This window comes from Zophobas morio, unplaced genomic scaffold, assembly GCF_036711695.1.
Source record: "Zophobas morio isolate AGI-343-1 ecotype UQ-CSIRO unplaced genomic scaffold, CSIRO_AGI_Zmor_V1 ptg000005l, whole genome shotgun sequence".
In the NCBI taxonomy this organism is placed as follows: Eukaryota; Metazoa; Arthropoda; class Insecta; order Coleoptera; family Tenebrionidae; genus Zophobas; species Zophobas morio.
In genome coordinates this window covers 2,873,657-2,901,590 of record NW_026972110.1, presented here as the reverse complement: position 1 = coordinate 2,901,590, position 27,934 = coordinate 2,873,657, and the positions used below count along the sequence as shown (strand labels likewise).

At 35.2% G+C, this 27,934-nt stretch overlaps 1 protein-coding gene across 1 annotated transcript; it reads right to left on the bottom strand.

The window, feature by feature from the left end:
• Positions 1-2,683: 2,683 nt before the first annotated feature.
• On the bottom strand, positions 2,684-6,087 carry LOC135121645 (novel acetylcholine receptor chaperone). Its single transcript, XM_064045951.1, has 3 exons — positions 5,662-6,087; positions 5,101-5,239; positions 2,684-4,735 (listed from the first exon to the last, which is right to left on the bottom strand). The coding sequence occupies exons 1-3, from the start codon at positions 5,770-5,772 to the stop codon at positions 4,524-4,526; spliced, it is 462 nt and encodes a 153-aa protein (XP_063902021.1). The 5' UTR covers positions 5,773-6,087; the 3' UTR covers positions 2,684-4,523.
• Positions 6,088-27,934: the final 21,847 nt, after the last annotated feature.

The window sequence follows — 27,934 nt, the reverse complement described above, 5'->3', positions numbered from 1 at the left end:
CGACGTGTCGTTTTGAAGTAAAATTAACGAGTTTTTGCGAAATTCTAATCTATTGTTAACGAGCGTTTCGCCCGCGGCTTTGCTCGCGTAAACAATTCGTTGTGTTGAAGAGCGTTATTACCAACCTTCAAGTAAAGAATGTGTTGAAGGGCATTAATACAATTTCCAATAAAAGTCGACATAAAAATGTTTTTGCTCATAAAACCTTTTTCACCTCCTTTCATCTTCTTAGGGGTGGAATCTCGAAACAATCAGAAATACATGTTTCGTGATTTGTGTTGAAGAGTATTAATACCAAGTTCCTCGTAAAAATTTAAATTTACAGTAGAAATATTTTTTCCATACCACTTTTCACCCTTTTAGGGGTCGAATCTCGGAAAATGCGGTCCTCTCGGGACATTATGAAAACTTATATACATTTTAGCATATTTTATAATTTCTCAATCTAAATATATGCATACAGGGTGATGCACGAGTAATAATGTGCCTGAAAAAAATTTGTATGCATACCGACATTACTTTTCACAGCCTACTTCATTATATTTCTTTTGAAAGTCATAGTTTGAATCCACGATGCTCATGAATCATTGCCTTTGTCATTTTTTGACAAATTAAAAATTTATTACAATTTGTGCAAAATGTATACCTATTCAAATGATGAGAAGACAGTGATTTTAGTGAATGGAGAATGTGTGAAGAATGTAACCCTTCATGCACGTGTTTATGCCCAGCGATACCCCGAGAGAAGAGCGCCTGCTGACACGAATTTGAAAAGACTGGAGAATCAGTTGAGAGCTAATTGGCCTCCCGTTAAGTTATCAAAACAGGGGGTAGCTAGCGGTGAGGAACACGAACTAGAAGTCATTCAAATTCTTGAGGAGGAACCCCATGTGGGACAACGCAAATTGGCAAGAAGAGTAGGCATTAGCCAGTCTTCACATTTCCACAGAGACGTGAGATACTATTTGGACTCAGTTTTTGCAAATAAATGGATGGGCAGGGGTTCAGTTAATCCTTGGCCCCTAGAAGTCCTGATACAACTCCCCTAGATTACTTTTTATGCAAAATGGTCAAAGATCGTGTCTACCAAAGACCTATTAACAATTTGGAACATCGAATAACTGTCGCTTGTAGATCTGTAACGATAGCGATGCTTATGAGAGTGAGAAGATCTTTCTGGAACCGAATGGAGGCATCCGAAAGGACTAGTGGACAGCATTTTGAACATCTTCTTAATTGATTTGTTTTGTTCTGTTCTGTTCTTTATTAAAGCATCTTTTCTGTTAGAATTTCACTTTATAGTTGAGTTTTTATAATGTTAATGTCAAAACTGACAAACTTTATGGCTGCTATGTTTACATTCTTATTAAAAATAGAATTTTGAATCCACACAAGCTGCGGAATGTAAGGTTGGTTGCATTTTAAATTTTTTCGGGCTTATTATTACTCGTGCATCACCCTGTATATGTAAAATTTTGTGATATAAATCTGCTCTTTAATGATTATTACATACTTTATAATTTTCAAAAATCCGTAATCGGTATTTTTTAATTCTCTAAAATATTGCTGTAACAATAAAAAAAAATGAAATTTAGTAAAAACACACCGATGCGGTGTTTTTTAGTTGAAAGCTAATTTAATCAGGATGGTTCTTGAATAGCTATGTTTGACGATAATCACTTCAATCATTTCAAGATCATCAGCTGATACCTATTTGTGTGTCTCCATGTTGCACCGTAGCTCCGAAACAGATAGGTAAACCGATTTGTTTTAAAACCGGTTCAATCTGGAACTAGGGTGGTTTGATGAATAACTAGATTCTCATCGTCTTGGAGCAACATCATGGTGATTTTAATATACAAAAGGAGAAAAACGCAATTCGTATGGCAATTCAGTGCTTCTCTTTGAAAGGGAAAACTGTGGAGAAAATTCATGAAAAGATTTTTCCTACATTCAGCGATTCATATTCTTCTTATGAAGCTATTCGTTACTGAGTTCAAGCGCGGAAGAACATCCGTTGAAGACGCACCACGATCTGGAGAACCAAAAAACTGCTGTCATACCAAAAATTATTAGCAAAATTTATGATAGGATTTTAGCCGATAGATGCATGAAGCTGCGTGAGTTAGGCAGAGCTAGAGGCGTCTTAACTGAGAGAGATCAGTCAACATAATGGTGGAGGAATCAGCTCTATCATCCAGTTTCAAACTTTTTAAGGTATAATTTTTTGTCGGGGGTTTTTAAGTATTACACTTGTTCTAGAAACATTGATTTATTAGTAAATTGCTTAAATAGTTACTTGCTTATTTGTTGCTACTAGTATTTTATAAGTAATAGTAAGCATTATTAGAGCAAGTTTTTCTTCTTAGGTCTTTTTCTTTTAGATAAATTTAGAAAGTTATATTATGATTAACATAGGTACCTTTGTAACGGGTTGGAAAAATTTTACGGTTTAAGTTAAATTTTATTTTAATTAACACTCGACCACAAAAATCTTACAAAAATTCGTACTTCTATACATTATCATGAAGGCCTCACCACAATTGGTAGTGAAATTTATTCACTAACATTGTTTTAGAAAATATATTGACATGGAATTCCAACTGGATGAAAATTTAAAATATCCATGACAATATTAAACGTTGCGTGACCATTGATTGCCCTAACCGTGAAAAAACAAGAATGTTTGGAAATGTTTTATTTCACTAATCAACTATTGAATATGATGTCAAATTTAATAGCATTTTAAGACACACCGGAGTACCCAGTACCAACTTTTCGTTTTTACATACAGCTACCTACCCTAACACCATGCCCTAAAAAGTATTTTTGTAAATATTGCATACTACTACGTATGTCACTAAATCATGAATTATTAACACGTTGTAATTTGGAAACTTATTTTATTTTCATAAAAAATTTATAACCTTTTTAGAAAAATGTGAAATGTCGTTTGAAAATATTTCATTAATTTGAAGTTTTTTATTTATATGTGTTTATTTATTTACTTATTTTTTGTAAAATAGCATCAATATCATCATAAAACTATTTCAGATTTTTAAATTTTATTTGTACTTTCATTACATAAATCAATTTTGACGTACGATGTTTCAGTAAAAAATAATATCCTTATAATACAAATAAAGCTCAGTTCACTATCCAGAAACAGTAGGTACATACAGTTTCAACAAAGTTGTTTCAGACGGAAATGTCACGATTAGCATCTTTCACTGTGGAAACTGTGAAAACATACGTACTTCATGATGAAACAAAATTTAAAACGGTATAGGTAATCTAAAAGTAGCGTCATATTACAAACTTCGTTTATGAATCATGATTAACAAATTAGACTTTTTTTTCTTGTATATTGACTAATCATTTCGATACAACTAATGTTAATTAGCTTAACTGAGAGTACTATTTAAAAGTGTTATGAATTCCAAAGCTATTTTAATTAAGTTTTCCCATTGTGTCCAGAAGTTCGTGGAGAACTCATTTACAATATTCCAGAAGATGGCGTCACCTTCTTAAGAAACTTCATTTATTACAGCGTGCTTCTCGATGATTATTGTACAAAGACAGTTTACACGTGGTATACCATACACCACAGAACAACCAATACAATACACTTTGCATTAGCAAATCATTTCCAAGAATTTTTAAAATCGAACGATCAAATTATATAATTTAGATAATCTTTTAATAAACAGTTACTTACAGCGTCCGATACGTATGTAATGTAATTTAATTTTAAAAAGATAAAAAACATTTAACGAAATACTTGTACAAAACAGCCAACTGTGTAAAGTTGGAACAAAAATATATAGATGTCACCCATTGCCAAACACAGATATGTTTAAATTTAAAAATTTACAAATAAATTTGTGATTCATCCAAACAGAAAAACATATATTACGCTGAAAACAGAAAGAATAAAATGTAAGATGTAGGTGAAGCTGCTATAATTATATTGCAACTACTTATAAGGTAAAGCAAAATATTCTAGGTCGCCAAGTTAACACATCCTTTCGGTTTTCTCGTGTACAAACAAGTTGTATAGTATTCATTATTATATTTATGACCTTCAAGTGGCAGTGAGATAGTAAGTAATTCATAGGTTATAAATATGATAACAGGATATTTCACATTTTGTACGTTAGAACAATGATAATACTTAACATTATTCACTCACAGAGCAATAGTGAGAAACATATTGTAACTAAGATTTTTAAATTTCAAATATATATATATATATATTTATTTTTTTTTGCATAACATTAATAAAAAATGTAACAATTTGTAATTGCATTCTAAACTATGGCATATTTCATTTTAAATAAGTGAATAATTACGACATTTTAGTTTTCAATAAATTGCAAAATTTATCAAACAATAAAACAGTAGAGGTACACCTAGTAAGGTACTTTTATTGAAAACTAATAACTTGCGTCAGTGGACGCTTTCCTGCGTGTCTGTTGGACGTGATTCACTTTCTGTCTGATATTTTTCTTATACACCCTTATTTATTCTTGCTTAAAGCCATTTACATTTGCTTCTGGACGTTCAAGTTCTCTTCTAGTCAGCTGATAATAGACAACAAGTCGTCCACTTAACATAAATAAAAATACTAATGCCGGTGCTGTCCTTTCGAGTTTATCCGCTACCATGTAATGCGAATAAACAGCCATTAACGTCAGTAGCAACAAACATAAATTTGCACCGTTCTTCACTTTATCTAAAACATAAAATTAGTACGATTACCTACTACGTATTAATCGAAGTCAATGTCATTCATGAAACGCTTTAACGCAAGCGGCACAACATTTTATGCATTTGCCATGTGATTATTTTTGGTTTAACATTGACAAAATATATAGGTTGCGGTCGAAAATTTGGTAATAACGGACTAAAATAAACACATTGCTCAGAGATCCACAAATAAAATGTTACTTTATAAATATTGTACCAGACGGTTTATTTTCACAGAGATTATTTACACGATTTTATTTTTCACTGAATGATCATCGATTATGAGCTTTACTAACTGATTTGACATATTACTACGTAGGTTTATTATTATCAAATCTACATTATACTTACGATTTGGCACAAACGCCATTGCTAATCCACAAATTATTTCTAAAGCGCCCACAGTTCTCCTATACCACTTGGATGGGATTTTAAAATCCATTGCTTCCGATAAGGGAAATACTTTTGCATATTTCACATATTCTTTTCGCTAAAAATACGTCAGTATACTATATATCACAAAAATGGGAATTGAAAATATTTAAATAACCCAAGCATCTATTAAACGCACATCAATTGAATCAAATTGTCGAGGTAAATAGAACAACTAACGTAAACGTTTTATAGTGTCGTATAAACGTTTAATGGACTAACAATCAATCTGAAAATTTGTTTTTGACTGCTGCAAATGTAAAAGCATAAAAATTGAATCATCAAAGTGGTTAATTTTACATTCTTCAACACTGTGTAAAACAACAGTTTAAAAAAAGCAGCACTATGCTAATTGTTGGGTTTAACATTTTAATGTCGCGAAAATATTTGCAACAACCTAGGTAGGCAGCGGGCCAAAAATTTAAAATATCATTCTATTGTGTAACAATTATTTGTATTTAAAAATATAACTGTACTTACCAAGTCTTTATGCAGATCTTTCGAAATGTAACTGGACAATTTAATAAATCCCACAAAAATAAAAAACAGTCCTAATAATATGGAAAGGGACTTTAAAACAATTGATCCCATATCGATGCTTTAACTTGTTAATATCACTTCTTTTGTCGATAAAATTTGTCACTACTGTATGTACATTGTTTATTATTATTATTCTTAATATTGTTGGTGTTAGTTTTTAGGGCACGATCTTTCCATCGTAAACGACGACGACGCTCTAAACAAAATCGATATTGGGCGCCCAGTTGTACTAACCGTTCTTAAAATATCGAGGCCTTTGTATTAACAGTATGAAAAACATCTCTACATTTGAAAATAAAACCGGCAACTTAAAAAAAGTCATAAGCTTTTAAACTAGTCTAAACAATAATAAAAAATTTAAGAAATAGAAAAATATTACCGAAGCACAAGCAGCAACAACTAACTTTCTGAACAGCCGAATGTAGACATAAGTTTTATTCAAATTTAGTGAGGCATATTTATCCTTATTCCTTGCGAACAATTATTAAATAAAATTTCATTGAATAATATGCGGTTATAACACGCATGCAAGGACAGGAGAAATTCTTTTTATATAGTCCACAAATCAGAAATGAAAAAATTTCACTCTTTTGTTGTTTTTGTCTAGAGCATCAATTTAATTTTTCGATTTCTTTGGCATTAGTTTTCTAAAATGTCTAGAATATTTTTATTTTTTATCACTAATTTTTTACACCTGCTTAATATACTTACTATTTTGTGAAAATTTTCGTTATACCTACTGATGTTTACCTAAAAGAAAAACACCTCCAAACCAAATTGAGATATAGAAATTAGAACTGCTGTTCCATTATCGCTACTTCGACCACAACATTGTGTGTATTACTATTCATTGCGTATTTATTAGTATATTTATAATATGAAGTTTGTAAAGCTAATTAATACTAATCGTAATTATGGCAGTTAACTTGGCCACAAGTGTTTGCTACTATTCCTTAAAGTAACTACTCGTGTATTGTGTCTACTGTTTCAAAATGTTTTAACATCTAGTGAGTATTTGCAAAAGAGAAGTTTTGAGAATCTGTAAAGCAATGGTAAACATTTGTTTAAATTTCCGTAATATATTTTTCAATACCTGTCACGTAAATTCAAGTAACTGCCTTGATAACACGCTATGTAACAAGCCGAGCAAATTTACGTCGAAATTTGATAAAAGTTTCAATTTTGTAACTTTTCTTTTATTTAAAATTTAATTTTGCGGGTGTTGCGAAAAGAAAAACGGAGTAAGTATTGTGAAACATAAGTCATTTTAACATCCTCGAATATAACATGCCTTAATCTTGTCGACGCATGTTAAAATGCACTTACGTTCTGTATTACTTAAATAATTATAAAACAAGATTAATTTTATTACAATTTCCCGTAAGTTTGCCGTGTAGTTAGACATGAAACAATGACTTGTTTCATTATCTGGTAAAAAATTGTTACAAGTCATATATGGTACAAAATGCAATAAAGTTTTAAATTCTACAACGCGTTTTAGAAGTACAATGCATTGAATACCATGAAGAAAATAAATGATGCAAAAGCTGGAAAAATATTGCATACGTTTAAACATTTAATGTTTTGATTTGTTGACTAATGACTACTAATTAATTGATTCGGACTATCAAACGGAACAAAATGAAACATGTATCTATAATGTTCGAATTTGATTATATTTTACATGACATGATTTGTAACACCTATAAATACTTTCGACCATCATCATTTGATTCTTTAATAGCACTGACAAAATAAAATTTAAAATAAGTATACAGTGAAGAATAAATTTTGATTTGTATTTTTGCGTAGTAATAGTTTTGTTCTTCTGTTGTAAATGAAGGTGACAAAATAATGGATAACAAAAACAGTTAAATATATGATGTTCACTTCACGATTTTACTTGACTTGTTTTTAATGTTTAATCAAATTTCTGTTATTATGAGAATTAATAATGTTTATAATGTTTTTTCCGTAGATTCAAACTCAAATATCTTACATGACTTTTAATAGTAACAAACAATAAATTTTTGACATACGTCATAAATCAGCTTGTTCAGTTCCTCTAATAATAACTTATCAAATTTACAGGAATTTTTATTTCTCCCCAGTACGATACTGTATACATTCAAGGACCCAAAATCCAAAATAGTACAAAATAACGTAATAACGAAAGTTACTCTCTGTCGAGTACTACAATAATTACAAATTACAAATTAGGTGTACATCAGTCATTGCGTTTTGTTCATCCTCTTTTTATTTCCAAAGCCTAACCTTATTGCATCCGTCGAACGGCTAATTTCATAATTCTCGACGTTTCATAACCCCTGGAGTATAAAAAAGTAGGTGTCCGTTTGCGCTTGTCTGTCGTCTGCTGACAGTTTTATTAAACAGCTAATCTCCGAAACTACTAGATTCATTATTGTTTTTAAATGAACATTTGCAATGTGGTGTAGATTGTAAAATGCTAACCAAAATTTGTCTGCTGGTCTCCACTAATAATTTGATGACGTCATCTCAAAATTTTACAAAGGAAATCCTATTTAAATTTTATCACTTATTTCGACACCTCATTCTTTACCTTACGCATACAATTTTCGGAAAAAATCAAACTTTTATAACATTTTACTGCAAAACCGAATGTTTTGAAATCTTGGAAACGTTTTAACGTCTTCGTAAGTATTATTAGCTTTTAGCCAATCCAAATTTATTTGTTTATTCCCTCCAAAAATTTTATGAATGAAACAATTTATGTTAATGAGAGTACGAAAAAGTAGGCCGCGCGTTTCCCTACTTGTCTTGTCTCTCTGTCTGTCGTCGGCGTCAAATTTTCTTTGACAAGTAATCTCCGAAACTACTAGACCGATTGTAGTCAAATTTTATATGTACGATAGGACTATCGTGTATATCGTAAAACGGTAATCAAAATTTGTCTGATCATTGTCTCCAATGGGATGACGCTATTTTCAAAATTTAAAACAGTAAATGTTCTTTAAATTTTATAAAATAACATACTCCTGCACTTGTGGTTTATGAATCCGGGGTGAGTTGTTATCCTAGACACCCAGATTTTTGAAAAAACATTTTGCAGAATTGCAGATTAACTTTGAAACTGTAAAACCGAATACCTACTCGGAAATACTGAAAACGTTTTAAGGTCATCGTAAGTAGGTATGGTAAACCATTAATCATATCGAGAAAATGCCAATGAAAAGACGAAATACAAAATCCCAGAACGTGAGAATGAAATTCGCAAATTTGCAAACATTAATTACCAACACACATATTCGAGTTTACACATAGTATCACTCAAACGGGGAATCGCATTCATTAAACCCTCGAACGTAAGATCAAAATTCCCAAATTTGTAAATGTCAAATATCACTGCGCGTGATAGATATTGTGCACGAGATGCGCAGAATTCCACATCCATAACAATCACAAATCCTAATTAAATTAATGAAAATCCGTATCCAAACTAAAAAAGCAGCAGGCGAAACCCATACCGAGTCGGCTGATACAACGAAAAAAAATTGGTCTAAAGAGTTTAGACAGTACTTCCCTCGCTGTCGGAAACTTGACGACTGCATGCCTATTGTGTTTTTTTCTCTTTACATTTTTGTAGTGGGAATTAAAAAAAAAATTGCGATGACGTCATCAACATTTTTGCAAGGACACGTATATCAGTTGGGATAGGTGTAGTGTAATACTAAGAATAAAATTATTATATTCTTAAATTTTCGGGAAAATGAATTGGGTCGTTTTGAATATCGATTTGTAATAATCAATAAAATAACGAAACAATTTACTCATGTATACGTATCAGAGGCAACTGAAAATCGTGTATGTATAAACATTCTTAATTTAAGATGACAGGCGTAACACCATACGTGAGAGTCAAACAGAGAAACTGTAAACAAAACGACCATCGGTTTTATTGCTTCGACTTCCGCTTATTATATAAAACATTGGGTTTTATTTTAATTCTTGACGGTGAAATTCACAACTGGTTGATTATAAACATGTCTATTTCACATTCGCGGAACCAAGTGAGCGCATAAAACAAATGCAGGTCTGTAATGTTAAAGTCGATGTAAATAAGCGTGCTACCCTTATGTTTCAACCGAGTTTTTCCTTTAACAAATTTTGTGTCTACCAAATTGGGTTGGTTGGGGTGTAATACTAATAATAAGTGTTGCCTTTAATTTAATCAATAAAATAAATTGACTTCATTAATTTTTTTGAACCACCTCTTAAGAAAATCTAAAAAATATGAATGGAATGATAAATCACAAGTACAAACTCATCATATTTTTTGCATTTTAGATAGGATTTATTCAGCAAAATTTTGTGGTGACGTCATAAATTTTTTAGGGGGGACGACCAAATACGTTTTGATCAAAAATTTACCATGCTTATGATAATTTTAAAATATCTTCAAGATTTCGAAGCATTCGGTTTTGTAGTTCCTGAGTAAATCAGTAAAATAAATTTACGCTTTCATTTATTTTCTTGAATCACCCTGTATATGCAAATCCAAAAAATATGAATGGAGTAATAGATCACAAGTACAGACTGATCACATTTTGTACATTTTAGATATTATTTATTCGGCAAATTTTCGAGCTGACGTCATCAAGTTTTTGGGGGGATAAGCAAATATATTTTGACTAAACATTTATTATGCTCTTTATAACCTTAAAACATCTGCAAGATGTCAGAGCATTCCGTTTTGTAGTTCCTGATTAAATCAATAAAATATATTTACGCATTCATTAATTTTTTTGAGTCACTCTGTATATGCAAATCCAAAAAATATGAATGGAGTGATAGATCACAAGTACAGACTCATCATATTTTGTACATTTTAGATATGATTTATTCCACAAACTTTTGAGCTGACGTCATCAAGTTTTTGGAGGGGATAAGCAAATATTTTTTGACTAAAGATTTATGATGCTCTTTATAGCCTTAAAACATCTGCAACATTTCAAAGCATTCTGGTTAGCAGATTAAAAATTAAATTTCAAAATGTTGTTTTATAATTTTGATTTTTTTTCCAAAAATCTGGACGTTTCGGGTGAAAAGTCGATTCAGAGTTGTAAACTACATGTGTAGGACTACGTTATTTTATACAATTGAAAACCCATTTACTATGTACAATTTTGAAGTGACGTCATCGCATTAGTGGTGGGGATGATTAGACAAATTTTGGTTAGCGTTTTACCATCTACATGATATTCTTAATATAAGTACAAAATTTCACAACAATCGGTCGAGTACTTTCGGAGATTATCTGTCTAATAAAAATCCGGGGGCAGACGGACAGACAGACGGACAGACGGACGGACAGACGGACGGACAGACGGACAGACGGACAGACAGACGGAAATGGGAGACCTATTTCTTCGTCTTCTAGGGGTCATGAAAGATCGAGAAAACGTAAAAGTAGAGAGTCGGCCGACGGACTCGATTACAATACTTCCTTTGCTTACGCTCGGGAAGTAAAAATGATGCACCCTAAAAGTACCATAAATTGGAGCAATTTGCGAGCTTAACGCCAAGAACTAACATAAATTCGGAGGATTTACGGTCTAAATCGTAAGTACTGGAAGGCACCGAAAGTTAAATTCAATCAAATCTGTCTTCGATGCGTTTGGTGTGAACAAATAGCGCCAGGCTTTGAAAGAATTTTTAGTGTTAATAAATAAATAAATATATTATTAATATCCAACAGACATTAGTGTCTAACAGGATTAATGTAAGAGTTAAATAAATACAAAATATCGATATAGAAGACATATATAAATATAAAGAAGAATTAGCAAATAGTAACACATAAAACTACCAACTAACAACCAAGGACGCTTTTACATTGTGAACAAAATTTTTTAATATCGTACGTAAATATATCGACCTCCGGTATGCCATTATAACACCGATACATATTATTTAGTGGGGCATTCATGTGCTGATTTGTTTGACAAATGCTGAGAGCAAAAGTTAATGGACAGCGGGAATTTAATCTAGGCACATGAAATTTGATCTGATTAACAATACTACTACAACTAATAACGCCATTAATTAATTTAAATAAAAATAATACATTTGCGAAAGTTCTTCTTACTTTTAATGAGCACAAGCCAAAAGCCGATAATAATACTGGATGATTGAATGATCTTACAGGATAAACACCGTACTTAATAAAATAAAGTCGCTTACAATACTTCCGTTGAATACGTTCTAAGTTATTAATGTGAATATTATACAACGGATCCCATACCATGGAACAATATTCTAATTTGGATCTCACGTACCCAAAGTAAAGAGAGAGTAAAACATCAATATTAGTGAAATGCAGGGTGTTTCTATAGATAAAACCAGACATTTTCATAGCATAATCAGTAATATAGTTTATATGTGGTACGAAGGACAACTGCGAATCTACAATGACACCAAGGTCTTTTATTTGACTGACTGTAACAATTTCAGTAGTGTTAACAGATGTTTCCGTTTTCGAGCGGTACTCTCGGCCATGTCTCAACTTTTAAACCGCCGGGGGAGTTCTTCCGATAAATTACTGAATGTTTAATAAAAATTAATATGTTTCCTCCCTTTCCGGATTCGGCCCCCAACATTTGCGATGCGAATATTTTAGGTGGACTTTTAGAGGTTTCCGAACCAAATCCAGTTTTGATTTGATTCCTTTGTCATAAAGTATAGTTTTGTTCTAAGCTTATTAATATTTTTATCATGTTCTCGTTCTCTGATTCTTTTGCTGACTGGGGAGAGCGCCAAATTTCCTTGGTTCCGCTGGACAAAAAAGCTCAAAGAAGCCGTGCAAGTCCAAGGAAGCCTCGCAGTGCCACCGCAGCGTCAAATACGATTCCGCTCATCAGACCAGCGAGTGCGACAAACAGCGCTCAAAACCCGCAAAATGCGCAAATTGTGGTGGGCCTCACACGGTCAACTACAAGGGTCCTTTTAAATTAAAAAGATTGTAACCAATTAACTTTTTGAATTCTTTCAGATCGGCTTCTGGAACGCTTGCAGTCTCCAGTGTGGGCATTATGAGCTAGAGGAGTTCATGAATGCTCACGAACTATACGTCATCCTCATCTGTGAGACCTGGCTTCACCCGGGACGCCGAGATCCCAGGATACCTGGGTTCACTTTGCACCGAACGGACCGCCGTGACGGAGAACGAGGAGGAACTACCATCTACGTAAGAAATGAGATTCACACTCTGCTTCTTATGTTCCAGATTTTCGTCAGTTGGAGGCGACGGTGGTGACTGTTGAGACTGCAAGAGAGCTTCTGTGTCTAACTGCATGTTACAACACCGGCACCACGCTTTAGATTGACGACACCTTAAACGTTACCATCGCGACTTCAACGTCAAACACTAGGACTGGCACAGCAGACCATGCAACCCGAACGGAAGGCGATTCTAAACCTTCCGCCAGAGCAGCGCCGATGTGAACGTCATCTCCACACAGGAACCTACTTTCTGGACCAAATTCACCCGGGGACGTCTTGGGCACTCCGCTCGTCAAAAATTTTCGACACGTAGTGGACGTCACCGTCATCAAAGAGCTCCACTCCGACCATCTCCCAGTGATTATACGCATTGAGAACCAAGCAACTCTGGATTATGAGAACCGTATCTGAGCCTTCATTGACGCAGTCTCAGTTCGACGCCCCGTGCGGCCATTCAAACGGCCAACATTACCCTAGCGTATCGTGAAATTAATCAGGGAAAAAAGTAAAAAACAGAACAAGAAAACACGCACGACGAATCGGAGAAAGAGCCGACCGGACTGCAGCAAACCGCCTCTAATGGGAAGTCTGGAAAACATTGTTCGATCTTAGGAACGAGCAGTGAGAACATAAAGTCGAGTCCCTCAACACCGAGGACCAATCGACCTGGAAAATGACCAAAACGCTGAGAAGCGACAACAAATAGCTTCCACTGATTCACACAGCATCATCTTCACCAAGGAGGACAAAGCCGCCGCCTTCACAGACAGTGTGGAGAACCAGTTCAAGACGAACATCGACCCCGACGCCTGTACCTCGTCGAAGGAACTATCGAAAATCTTTGAGAGAAAGAACCAGACGACAACGTCCGAAACCTCGACAGGTATCATTAACGCATTGTTAAAACTTCGTTTCTTGGAAGCAGGTCAACATCATCTTCATTCTGAAACGCCTAAAAAATCAATTTTGTCCCCCAAAAACATCGCCCCATCAGTATTCTATCGCCAGTGGGGAGATCGCTGGAAGGGTCAGACGGAAACGGCTTACCGAGATCGTGACCGAACTAGGGATCCTTCCCGAAGAGCAGTTCGGCTTTCGACCTCACCATTCCACGTCCGACCAACTTCTTCGACTCATAGAATTCGCAGCAAAGTCAACTGAATAGAGGCAATTCACAGGCGCAGTCTTTCTCAATGTGGCCAAATCTTTCGACAGTGTCTGCCATGAGGAACTTGTTTATAAGTTCCACATTGCAGGTGTGCTATTTTCGATTTCATTTCTGGACACCACACTCTTTCAGCGGATCATCCAATAAACTTTGGAAGTCCTCAGGCATCAGCACTCTCTCCGAATCTCTTCCTTGCTGTATACGATCTTCACCGCAAATATTCTGAAACCCCCTCGAACTAGTCTGGCGATCTGTGCAGACGACATTGCCATCCTTATACGCTCCAAATCGAAGCACAATATGACCACCTACTCACAGGTGGCCATTAATGTCAATCCCGATAAAAGCTCTGTAGTATTCATCACGGAAAAGTCGTCCAGGCTCGATAGGGCACGTCTCGATGTTCGGCCAGATCAACCCCCGGCAGGACAAAACCAAATATCTAGGTGTCTTCATTGACAAAAAGCTCAGCTTTATTCCTTAGTTTGTACTAAATTGTATCCAAGACGAACGAAATCAAAGGCGCCCTGGCGCCACTAATCGGCAGGCGCAATAAGATATCGATAAAGAACAAACTTCTCTATCTATTTTGAATTTCATCGTCAGGAAGTCCTCAGACAAAAATTCTCCGACAAGCTTTCAGGACCCTCTGGTTTGTCAGGAAAAACTAGATTCTTCGGCCCCGCAGGGCGCTGCTTCATGACAGAATCGGCGTGTAATTTCCACCTACTGCTCCTACCGATTGGCCTCCCCCGGCCTTCCCTATCCCCGACCACACCGCCCCCAAAAGGCAGGTAAGTATATCTAATGCCAGCGCATAGCGCACATTTTTCTGTTTCAGATGATTGTACCAACCATCAGAGGATTAAGATTATTACCTATGATGGGGGGTATCGTGCCGGGTGAAGGCAACCTCCATTGGGGCTTCTTCTTTTTCCTCATCTTTTTCGGCGATGGAGGAGGTGGAGGTTTCCGCATCTCCAAATTTCGCCTCGACTTTTTCTTCGAGTGCGGCGATACCGTGTGTCAACACGTTGACGGCGTTGAGGAGTTGGGCAACATAGTCATTGTCCAATGTGGCTACTCCTGCCTGCGCCATGGTGACACCGGCGACGGAAGCGGTGTTTGTTTAGTGGTCTTCTTTTCCCTTGTAGAGAAAGGAGAAACGAGCTCTAAAAAGAACTAAAAATTCATGGGCACCAGTTAGCCAGTAAAATTTTTACAGGCTATAGCCAGTTAAGTGACATTTTCATGGTGAATACAGTGACTTGGTAAATTGATGTTTACAAGTGAGGAACAAATAAAGTGTTTTTACATATCAGAAGTGAGATGTTTCTTGTTCTGGGGTATGTTGAATTAAGACCGGTCACCAGAATAAAACCGTAGTGCTGACAAAAAAGGAATACACTCACAAGTGTTGTGAGTGGAAATCTGAAGCTGGGTGAGCAAAGCCCTTAAAGAAAAAAATCTGGAAAACTCCGCGGCTTCCAACATGGCCTCCATAAGGAATCCGACCCACAACGCCATGAGTTGAAAAAACTAAATCATGTGGATAATAATCGAGCAAACCAACCGCTTGTTCGACTTGCTCGTGATCAACTGGGACTGGCCGAAATGATGGCGGTTATGTGGAAGACTGTTCCGAAGTATGTGTTGGAGGTGTTTAATGCATGTATGGGGTAAGGATGGGTTCCGGACGAATGGAAGGTAGCGCGACTGGTAATCCTCTTGAAGGGCAAGGATAAGGATAGGTCATTACGGAGGTCGTATAGACCTATCTGCCTTTTGAGTGTGATGGGAAAAGTGTTTGAGAGAGTACTGGTGGGGAGATTGGCGAGGGTACTTGAAAGAAGAAGGTCGAGGGCTCAGTTCCGATTCGTGAAAGGATTGGAAATACAGGATGCATGGATAAGAGTGAAACAGGTTGTGGAGTGTTCGGAAAAGAAGTACTTGTTGGGAATTTTTGTTGATTTTAAAGGAGTTTGATAATTTGAGCTGGAATGCGGTGTTGAGTAAATTGACGAAAGTTGGGCGAGTTATTTTAGAGATCGGAAAGTGTGTGTAGTAGGCGGGGTAAATGAGGTGGAAAGAAAGATGTGTAGAGGAGGTCGACAAGGATCTATCTGTGGACCGGCGGTTTGGAATATGATGCTGGATGGGTTGTTGGAAGAGATTGGAAGAATGGGGATATCATATGTGGCGTATGCGGATGATCTGTTGTGTATGATTGGGGCAGATAATAGGAAGGATATTGAGGATGTGGGACCGGAAGTGATGGAAATGGTGGTTGCTTGGGGGAATGCAGTGGGTGTCGAGATGTCCAGGGAGAAAACGGTTATGATGCTTCTGAAGGGATCGTTGTCTGACTCGAAACCGCCGAATGTGAGGGGTAAGCGTGTGAAGTATGTGAAAGAGGTGAAGTATCTGGGTATTACAATTAGTGAGCGTATGAATTTTAGGCCGCAAGTCGAGAGTCTGGGAGGTAGGGTGATCGGAGTGATGGGGAAATTGAGGCGTGTTTTGAGGAAAGAATGGGGTCTAGAATCTAGATAAACTAACGATACGAGTGATATATAAAGGATTGTTGGTTGCGTGTGCTTCGTTTGGTGTGGGGGTATGGTGTGATGTGTTGAGGTTTGGATATGCGAGTGAGTTGGTGAACAGGTGTTGTATGGGTGCATGGTGTTTTGTAGGACAGTGAGTAGGGATGCGATGCAAGTGTTGATGGGAGAGTTACCGTGGGATTTGGAATTGTTGAGGAGATAGGTCTATACGAGAGGAAAGATAGTCTAAGAGAATTGGGATGGCTGCAGATTAGGTTAGAAGAGGAAGAGAATCTGGAGAAAAGGGGTGTGTTGGATGCAAAACTGCGGGAGATCTGGCAAAGAAGATGGGATATGAGCGAGAAGGGTAGAGTGACTCGTGATTTTGTTCCGAATAAGTATAAGGTCAGCGCGACGATCGCGGATTTGGGACCAACTCTCTCGGTACACCCACAATCTGTTATAATAAACAATAATTAATATAAAAATTAAAACCATTCATCGAGAAGTATTCAGGGTTTTGTGTGTATGATCTTTTCCGAGAATTCCAAAACCGAGAGAGAGAATTAATAAGCGCTATACAACAGGGATGCCGTGTTGAAATTCAGATTTGACCCTATTTCTCGGATAAGGATTTTACGTTTTATTAATTAATTATCTATGTCTTGATAGTTTGTAAAATTCAACGTTATTGGGAAACATCAAGACATTTAAAAAAAAAAAAAACTGTAAACCATGGTCCCATCAACACATGAAGAATTTTTGAATTTTTTTTATTTTTCTCTGTGAAAATTACGTTTAAAATAATTTCGGAACAAAATTAACGAAACTGTGTAGTTCCATCTGAAGATCACCCTTAAACAATTTTTAAACTAGCTAAACCGGCAAAGCCAATGCAACTAAACTGCCAAATTTCACACACTTCACAGTACAATTACTGGATAATACTCGTACATATAATACTATCTAGTATCCTTACTGAATGATCTGTATACTGTGCTGTGTCTGAAGCACAGTATAGATATCAATCAGTAGAGACAACTCGCTATTTTTACTGACCCGTTTTCATGGGTGGTCGTTTGTCTTGTGACCATATGACGGCGCGCAATGCAACTTCTCTTTCTTACACATTGGGACATTGAATTGCGATACTTTGGTTATCTAGTGACTTTAATGTGAAATATTTGAAATTTGGCAGTTTAGTTGCATTGGTTTTGATGATTTAAGGCTGATCTCCTGTATAATTATTGCAGTTAAGTGTAATTTTCACAGAGACATTTTAAAAAGCATTGTTCATGTTTTGATGGGACCAGTGTTTGTTTAATTTTTTTGTAAAAAATTAAATGTACTTATATTAGCGTTTTCTAATAACGTTGAATTTTACAACCATTTACAACCATCATGAAAAAGAAATTAATGAAACGTAAAATCGTAATCAGAGAAGCCGGCCACATCTAAATTTCAACACGGCATCTCTGTTATAGGGCGCTTAATTAATTATTTATTATAATAGACTGTGTGGTTTCTAAGATCAACTAGTTACAAAATTTCATTGTTAATACACTATTTTTAAGTCTTTTCCAAAAATTCATTTGCACAAAGTGTAGTAAATTGTGTACACGAATCAATTTTAAAATTAAGCGTTTGTGATCTTGTTAAATTGGGTGGCGACATCTAGAAATATTTTGGGCAACGACCACCGATGACGGCTTAAAATTCGGGTCAGAAAGATCAAAGGCGCCGACACGAGTTGTCCATACTGATTGATGTCTATACTGTGCTGAAGTATTAATGACCTGTGGGTAGGCAACCCATAATTCACAATGTAAGGGTTAGTAGGATGACCTATAGATAGGCAACACACAATTGTCGTAGGACCTAGGTAAGCCAACAGGGTGGGAGTGACGCTGCGAGTGAACAAGGGGATTTTAGGAACTTTGCGGCTAGGAACCATCGAGGGTAGTGCGAACAATTATAGGGTGTGAAGGTAGCAAAGTGCTAATTAGGTGTAATAGTGATTAAGGTGTAATTAATATTTGTTATACAGGGTTAGTCACGAGAGAATTACCACAGTAGAGATAACAATCAGTAGAGACAGCTCGCCGTTTTTCGTGACCCGTCTTCGTGGGTGGTCGTTCGCATTATGACCGAATGAGGGCGCCCAACTGACGTCTAAAATATTTGAAATTTGGCAGTTTTGTTACAATATTTTTGCCGGTTTTGCTTGTTTAAGACTGCTTTTCCGGTAGAATTGTACAAATAGTGTAAAAATATAATTTTCACAATAAAAGGTAAAATCTTTGTCCGATGAATTTTCATACAGGATCCCTGTTGTGCGCCTTATTCTCTCCATCGTGTTTGGAATTCTTGGAAAAGATAGTAAACATAACACACTTTTTGTTTAAAAAGTCGTCGCAAACGGACAACAACGGTGGTTATGAAATAAATAATAAAAATTTATTATATATGATTCCGTTGTTGTGGTAAAATTAAATATAAAAATAATAAGAAACAAACTACACGTAACAAAAAATTATATAAGCAGACCTTCTCTAAATAAACAATTTTTTTATTCATCATGTATATATATATTTTTTGACCTACACAATCTTGAGTTTTATTTTGAAACGTTGCTTAACCCATAAGCAGTCGCGCGTGGATAAAAATGACCCAAGCCGTACATTTTGTCAAATATCCTTTTTCGCTTAATCCCTATGGACTTCCGGTTTCATGAATTCCTTAATTATTCTTACCTGCGTCGACCCATACCAATTACCTGCACTTTATGTGAGCCGACAAATATGCATTTTTTTTGTAATAATTTTTTTTTAATAAAAATTTTACTTTATATGATATTACGCTTACGGGTTAAGTTGTTAGGTAAAATGGGTTTGACTATATATTAATAAGACGCACTAGAAAACTGTTTTGGATGGATTAGGAAACAAAATGGAAATTCTATTAACCCCACATCTAATCAATTTCAAATGGCTTTTAGAAAATTAATCATACAAGATTATTTTGATGAAACGAACACAGGTAATCAAAACTGCGACCCTGATATGGAAGAAATTTTAAAGTTAAATGTAGGTCGTCGTTTTGATGAAGAAGAATAAGTCACCACGATGCAGAAGACGACCTTAAAACTACACAGTTTGCAATAAATTGCGTACACGAATCAATTTTTGAAATTGTAAATGAAGTGATACATTTTAAATTGGGTGGCGACATCTAGGAATAGTTTAGGCAACGACCACCCATGACGGCTTAAAATTCGGGTCAGAAAGAACAAAGGCGCCGGCACGAGCTGTCTCTACTGATTGTTATCTCTACTGTGGAATTACTTCTGAAAATTATTTTTACGCAACCCAAAATACGAATACCATGTACCATTTGATACTAACTGAATTTAAAATGAAATGCTTAATCCATGATTGCTTTGAGTTTGGCAATCTCATTTTGACAATTGTGGAAAAGGAGGTTACGCGAGTGTCCATGGTGGTACCGCATCCAGTCGGAAATCTCCTCTGGCGCCGCTAATAAATTTGTCAGTGTGCCTCTTGATCTTTTGCAACCGATTAATCACGAGAAAATTATTTCTAAAAATTCCTTTTACGGCATTTTATTCAAAGGTTACAACACAAACTCAAACAAGTAAGTAAATAATTTAACTACTAATCTGTTGAAAATGTTGGGCATTTTGGAGGGATGCTACGGCTTTTTTGTAAATGGATGGCCGAAGAAGTCCAGAGGTTGCAGATTTGCACTTCCAAGAGGGTCTAGGTGACGCAGAGATGGCGAATTAACACATGCACATTAGCGGCGAACAACATTGGTCGAGCACTTACGGCTTCAGTACAGCCCAGATTGATCTGACTGTATGTCGTCGATCCAATGGGGCTCTAGAGGCGAGTCAACGATGAAAAAAAAATGTTAAAAATTAATTAACGTCAAAGTGACACTGCCAAAGTCAAAGCAATCATGGATTAGGCATTTCATTTTAAATTTAGATAATATCAAGTGGTACAGGGTATTAGTATTTTGGGTTGCGTAAAAATAATTTTCAGAAGTAATTCTCTCGTGACTAACCCTGTATAGTGCAATAAAGTTATAGTTAAGCATTTGACCTATGTGTGATTTTTAAAAGTGATTTTTACACGCAGGTATATGTTATTCTATAAAATTTGAATCAAATTTATTTGACAAAATTTTATTATGTCATGAAATTTTGGGAGGGGATTAACGCATAAATTTTGATTAACCTTTTACCATGCTCACGTTACCTTTAAAACATTTTCAAGAATTCAGAGCATTCAGTTTTGGGGTCATACTCGTATGTCGAAAAAACTAAAATGTAATAAATTATTAAGTAGTTATCTAGAGTCAATGAAGAACATGAAAATTAAAAAACAGCATAAAAAAACACTAAAATAACTGGGAACATGTTTCATCATTAAAACAGATACAAACGTTATTATACACTGACCGGTAAAAAAAAACCGGCCACCCTGAAAAATTTCGCAAAACCAAACTTTAAAAATTATTAATTTAACTAGTGATCGTTATTTTATTAAAGAACCATTCACTATTGAGACATGATGTATAAATTAGTAAAAAAAAGAAGACAAATAAACGTAGAATTAAAATTAATTTAACAAAATAACAGAAACAGAGCGACAATTTGAGAGACGTCTATGAGAGTTAGCAGCATTGTTTTCGCTTGAAAATGTTTATGAACTGCCAAACTTATAATCAAATGATCAAAATAGTTATTTATGTATCAAGGGCGTAAGAAAGGCGTTTTTGGCCCGCGGCGTGGAGGTTAGAGCAAGAGGGCCGAAAGCCCGAGTGCTGTAACACGACAAGGGCCAAAGACGCTGCTTACGCCAGAGGTGCATACAAAACTTTATGTACGATAGACATTTTTTTGTTTGAAACACAAAATAATTAAAAGAAACCTTCCCTTCTACTGAAATCAATTTATCATTGAGGTAACAAATCCTCGTAACTAAAGCAACACCTATCAACAAAAAAAACTTTGAAAACGCGTTCACGTTTGGTGTTTTGCTTTTAAAAGTGCGGAAGTGACCAAATAAGAGTATGGATGAAGACGATTGTGCCGCCGATTGTGTCACATCAATAGAAGAGCAAGCGAAGAAAATTACTTTAAATCTTTTACCGGCGAAATCTAGAGCATTATATGAAAAGACCTACAATGAGTTTGTAAAGTGATGTAAAGACAATAATGTTCAAGCTGCAACTGAAGATAGTATGCTAGTATATTTTGACGAACTGTGCAAAAATGTATAAACCGTCATCCCTCTGGTCAAAGTACTTAATGATCCGAGCCAATTTGGTAGCAAAAGAAAACATTGATATAAGTCAATTCAAAAAATTATTTGCCTTTCTCAAGCGACAGAGTGAAGGATATAAACCTAAGGAATCCAAAATACTTACCAGGTAAGAAATTATTAAATTCTTTGTGGAAGCTCCGGACGAAAATGTTTTGATGATAAAAGTGAGCAAAAAGTCAAATTTTTGACATTTATTGTATTTTTACAATTGCAGGTAGCTGTAATTTTTGGTATTGCTGGGGCATGCCGGAGGGAAGAATTATGTCAAATGACCCTTGATGATATTGACGATGTAGGATCCGCCCTAATTGTGAAAGTTAGAAACACGAAGAACAAAATTGATAGAATATTTACTGTTCTGAATAATGAACAAATAACAGTGAATTTTCTACAATTGTTTAGAAAATACCTGTCTCTGAGGCTGTCACATACGAAACACCGTCGACTCTTCGTTTTTTATAAAAATGGGAAATGTACGTCCCAAGTTGTTGGCAAAAATATTCTGGGCCAGGTTCCCAAAAAAGTAGCAACATTTTTGAAATTACCAGATACGTGCACCTACACCGGACACTGTCTTCGTCGATCGTCCGCCACCCTTTTGGCTAATGAAGGTGCAGACTTGATAAATATAAAACGCCATGGAGGATGGAAGTCGTCAGTGGTAGCCGAGTCTTACATTGAAGATTCTTTAAACAATAAAATGAAAATAGCGAAATAGGTGTTGATAGGCGGAGATGCTGTCGTCCCTTCAACCAGTAAAGGGTCCTCCAGCAATGAATTTGTCAACAGCATTCCTTGTGGCTTCAATATTAACAACTGCAACGAATGTAAAATAGATATAACTGTCCATGTTAATAAATAAATAACAAATTTTCATTTCGATTTTTTTTGTAAATGAAAATTTTGTCAGCGGGCAATAATCGACTCATTATCGCCCGAGGGCCGAAAAGACTAAGTTTACGCCCGCGAATGAAGTCCAAAATTAATTTATTATTGGTCGATCGTACATAAACGCTATTTACAACAGCCTCATTTATTGTTTTAATTAAGAAAATATCGTACTTGGTCTGTTTCTGTTATTTTGTTAAATTAAATTTAATTCTGCGTTTATACATCTCCTTTTTTGGCTCATTTGTACATGTGTCAATAGTGAATGGTTCTTTAATAAAATAACGATCATTAGTTAAATTAATAATTTTTAAAGTGGTTTTGCGAAATTTTTCAGGGTGGCCGGTTTTTTTGCCGGTCGGTGTACTTATTATCATTCCGAAGATTCGTCATGTCCTATTTTCAAATTGTCAATATTCGTCAATTTTTTCGATTGCTTAATGGACTGGATGAGGTTGGTTTCTTAATAAAAAAAATAAGTACTACGTTCCATTTAAAATCTACCCGTAATAAATTTATTAAATAAAGATTCAATTTTGTAAAAAAAATAAAAAAAATCCCTCTGCTGTTTGCTTTAAAATATTATCTCAAAAAGTTCTGGTTTCGAATTCAAAATTGTCTGTAATCAAACCAGGAAATTTAGATCCTTGTTCACTAATTTATCTAAATGTTTATGGATTATGGAATCTCGTAGTGAGGAAAGGGAGTAGTTTAATATACCTCGCCGACAACTTTTGCTACGATAGTAACTTTCGACTTACTTACTTATTCATTACTTCATGGATCTTTCTTTAGCAAATAGAGGAGTAGTTTATTAATGAAAGTTCTAATATAAGTTGCGAAGATAGAAAGAAGAAAAATAAAAGAATTTCTGCCAATAATAGATATTTATTTTATTAGGAGTTTAAGTGATACTTTATGTGACGGAGTATGGACGATTAAACGCCGAGCGATAGCGAGGCGAATTAAGTCCATACGAGTCACATAAAGTCACTTAAACTCCGAATGAAATACAATATTTTATTTTCAAACAATTAATCTTCTTTGAAATGCATGATTATTTCCTATCTTGTTGCTTCATTAAGGAATTGCCTTGATTTCACTTACCATGGTTGCTACGGTTGACAACCACTATTATTTTCACATATTTATACTCCGGCGGAGTATAAATGTTTTATTTATACGCCGGCGGAGTATAAGTAGTACTTATGAGCCGCTCAAACACGGTGTCATAGAAATGACACTTAAACCCCGGTAAGAACGTCATATAAGTGTCAGTTATATGACGTTTGAAAATAAAAATATATTTATAGAAAGTATATTTGCCTAGCAATGGAAGAATTGTATTGAATTTTATTCACATTTTGAAAAAAAAAAATACAGTTAGAACTACACATATTAACAAGAGAAAATATTAAATATCTATTTATTTTTTCTCAATAAAAACTTAATAATAATCAATAATATTGTATCCACCTACTCCACTTTAGTGAAGAGCTTGATCGTACGGTTTGCTAGACCATTTTTAGAGTTGCCCTTTTTAGTAAAATTTGCCTTTTTTATGGAATACAGAAATTTACTTCATTGATGTGTCCTTTTTTACATAATTCAAAACACAGAGCAACAATTTGCATAATTTAATATTCAAATAAATATAATAAAAAATTAATTACATCTCTTACCTTTATAAGTTACAATAAACTGTAAAATCTTTTCGTATGAGTTTTTCTCGGACATATATATATATTGTTAGTTGCCTAATCGTTTCTAAGACAACAGTGTAACAATGTTGAATATTATTTGTATCGACTTCGATTCTGTGGACCGTTCTTCAAGATTTGACGCACAATTTTACAGGAGACAAACCATACAAACACGTTCAAATTAGGTGTAGAGGTGTTGGCGTTTTTATTATTGCATCTGTCGGCCGTCCAAGGTATAGGAATATTTGCTCATGTACTAGAAATCGTAAAACTGTGTTGCACCTGATATGAGTGTTTTTGCACTGCAATATAAACAGTAACGACAACTTTGTTTCACGTCAAATTATAAATAATTATAAATAAATATTTTTTTTTGCTGAGTAATGACGCCGACATTTTTTAGTGTTAATCCTTTTAATGTAAGGTTTATTACGGGTACTTGATTATTTATTTTTTTTAACATATTTTGCATAATAGTAAAAATAATTGCAACATTTGTGTTGCATTCCTAATTACGAGTATGAACTTCATTTTTTGCTACCACGTAAGGTTTATTTGGAAAAAAATACGAAAACTAAAATTTAAGAAATACATAATATTAAAGAAAAATTAGATATTTATTTTGTATGTGAAGTTTTTACATTTTAACGAAAATATGTACTTTTATCCACTTATTAAAAAAAATCTTTGTGAAGTCGTTGTCGTTTCTCCTCAAAAGTTACGTTTATTAATCTTTTTCTCCTGATTTTCTGTGGCGCTCATCATTATAACTTCAATTGGACACTATTTATTCATTTTTGACTTAACTACATGTCATAACAAAACATGCATTCTGCGCAGTGGCGCCATCTCGGAGTTTTGAGTCGTACTGTTTTACCACCTGTTGATAACAATGTTACCGATATACGAATGACACTTACTTTTTAGGTTAATAGAAATCAGTCATAAAAGCAAATAGTAGTGTCGTGTTTCATTTACCGTATTCGATCCTAATTACAATCTTCAACAATAATATCAATACAACACTACACATCTGGTGGGTGCTCATGAGGCAATGTATTTCAAATCTATAATATTAAATATATGTTTATTATATATTATTCAATTTCAAACCCGTATTTTTTCGCAAGGACATAACTTATATGAAATTTTTTAACTATTTTTACGGTAATTAGCATTCGAAAATCTATCAGATATTCATCTGTTCATTTTAAGAACGGTTTTCATCGCAAGCTTATATTATTAAAGATGTTGCCAATTTTTAAATGTATTAAACAAATATTTATAAAAAAATAGGTAGGTTCTGGTGAATTCTGTTAGACAGTAGGCATTTTTAAAAGTATATTTACAATGTACAATATTTACAAAACTCTGTTCAAAATTTAGTCTTTGTAGCACAATGAAGAAATAAATTCCTTTCTCCCATCTAATCTTCCTTTATTTTATGGAGTATTGCAATGTACTCATAGACCCACCCAAACCATTTTCACAGAGGCCTCGTTTAAAGGCTGATTTAGAGATTGAAATACTATAGGCACAGACATACACCAAGTGCGTGCAAAATATACTTACAAAATGTATGTAATAAATAATGGAGCAATTTATAAATTAACTTAACATAAAATTTTACACATGCATATTATTGATTTGAAGTCAATTTGAACGTCAGTTTTGTCAACTAACAGACATCTGAACAACTCTCCATATACTCTGTCTCGCTTTATCAATCTGTTATTAATCAGTAATCAGTAATCGCTAATAAGGACATACAAAACCGCTCCGTTTTCGACGGAAAAGTCGGATTTTCGTCACCGTCAACTAACGTCATAGTTAAATTGATTAGTAACAATTTTATTTCTTTTGATTCGTCGAAAATAAAAATGGATTATGGATTACCATAACCATAACATAAGAAATGATCAGCTCTCATCTTTTACATTACGTTGTTAATAATGTTACACAGTTTTCGTATGTTGATTTATAAATGAAACAACTAAAAATAATGTATGTTCATTGTTCATGTTTTACAATGCGTCGTGTCTATAGTAGGTATGTCAATCTAAGATGGTGTTACTATGGTTTCAGTTTTTATTAGATCGTTACTGGGGGCACTAAATGTTTCATATTTTCATCACCTTGAGAATATCATTCATGGATCACATGACCCCATTTCTTCCAAGAGAATTTATTCATGCCCTTAGTTACATGTCTATCACAGCGATGATAATAATTTTATTACCTTATTGTGGTCTGTTGCTACCTGAATTTAAAAACTGTCAAATTTGAAAAATTTTAGAATTTCATCAATTTTTTGTCTATTATGGCTTGCCAACGTTGGGGGCAAACTCAAAACGACGAAATCAATTCCATTATCAAAAAATGTGTTCATTCATTATATTCTCATGTTGAATATAACTCGTGATATGATTAATAAATAATCGAAGATATGGCTCGTGAAACCGAAGCAGCACATTGCTACGTGTTTCTGTGTTATTTAACCTCAGTTCCATTTTTTAAATGTTCAATTTCTTTTAACTCTGACATTAATAACAACTGAACAAGTGTTAAAGTTTCAAAAGAGCAATAAACAACATTTAAATTCGCCACACAATCTTGTGAAATTTTAAACAACAAATAATTCTTATGTGAGCCTGTGGGTTGAGCTACCTATCAGGCGCGTCCCCAGGGTTGCGGATAGGGGGAGACCGGCATTGTCTGGGGAAGGGGGGTCTGGGGAAGGCGGATATGCCCCCGGGAACTAAACACTCCTGGGGGTGGTGGAAGTCCGACCTGGATTTTTCCCTTCTCCAGATATGTAGGTTAGGGCTGAGGCTCGTCTTGCCTGGACATGCCTTGGTGGTTGTCGGCTTAGACGGCCGCGAAGGCGGTTCAGTAGAGGAGGGCTGGAAATAAACGTGCCCCCCCGGGATTAAACCCCTGGTGTGGGGTCGTCAAAACAGCCCCGCGGACAAGCTCCCGCGTGTTTGTGCCGTGCGTGGAGACCCGTAAGGTGGGATGAAGGAATCCTGGAGGTTGAGCTCCCCTTGGTGCAGTGTGTCACCAAGGCTGGGCAACACGCCTCTTTGGCCTGGATTTCCACCAAAACGGGAGGTCGAGACTAACCCATCTCAGATCAATCGGCTGTGTCGTCGGGTCAGACCGCCGACAGGGTGAGTCCTTGGGGGAAGTGTAGTCTGAGCACGAGTAGCCTCACTAGTTGAGGCTGCGTACTGCAGGATGAGCTTCCCTGGGGGCTATATCCTTCTGCTAGCCCTGACGTCGAAGTTCGACGTCCCC

Excerpts from the sequence above, each read along its gene's own strand:
- LOC135121645 (XM_064045951.1), bottom strand. The coding sequence starts at position 5,772 with ATGGGATCAATTGTTTTAAAGTCCCTTTCCATATTATTAGGACTGTTT. Across the intron at positions 5,240-5,661 it reads AAGATCTGCATAAAGACTTG|CGAAAAGAATATGTGAAATA; the intron begins GTAAGTACAGTT and ends ACGTATTTTTAG. Across the intron at positions 4,736-5,100 it reads AATGGCGTTTGTGCCAAATC|ATAAAGTGAAGAACGGTGCA; the intron begins GTAAGTATAATG and ends TTTATGTTTTAG.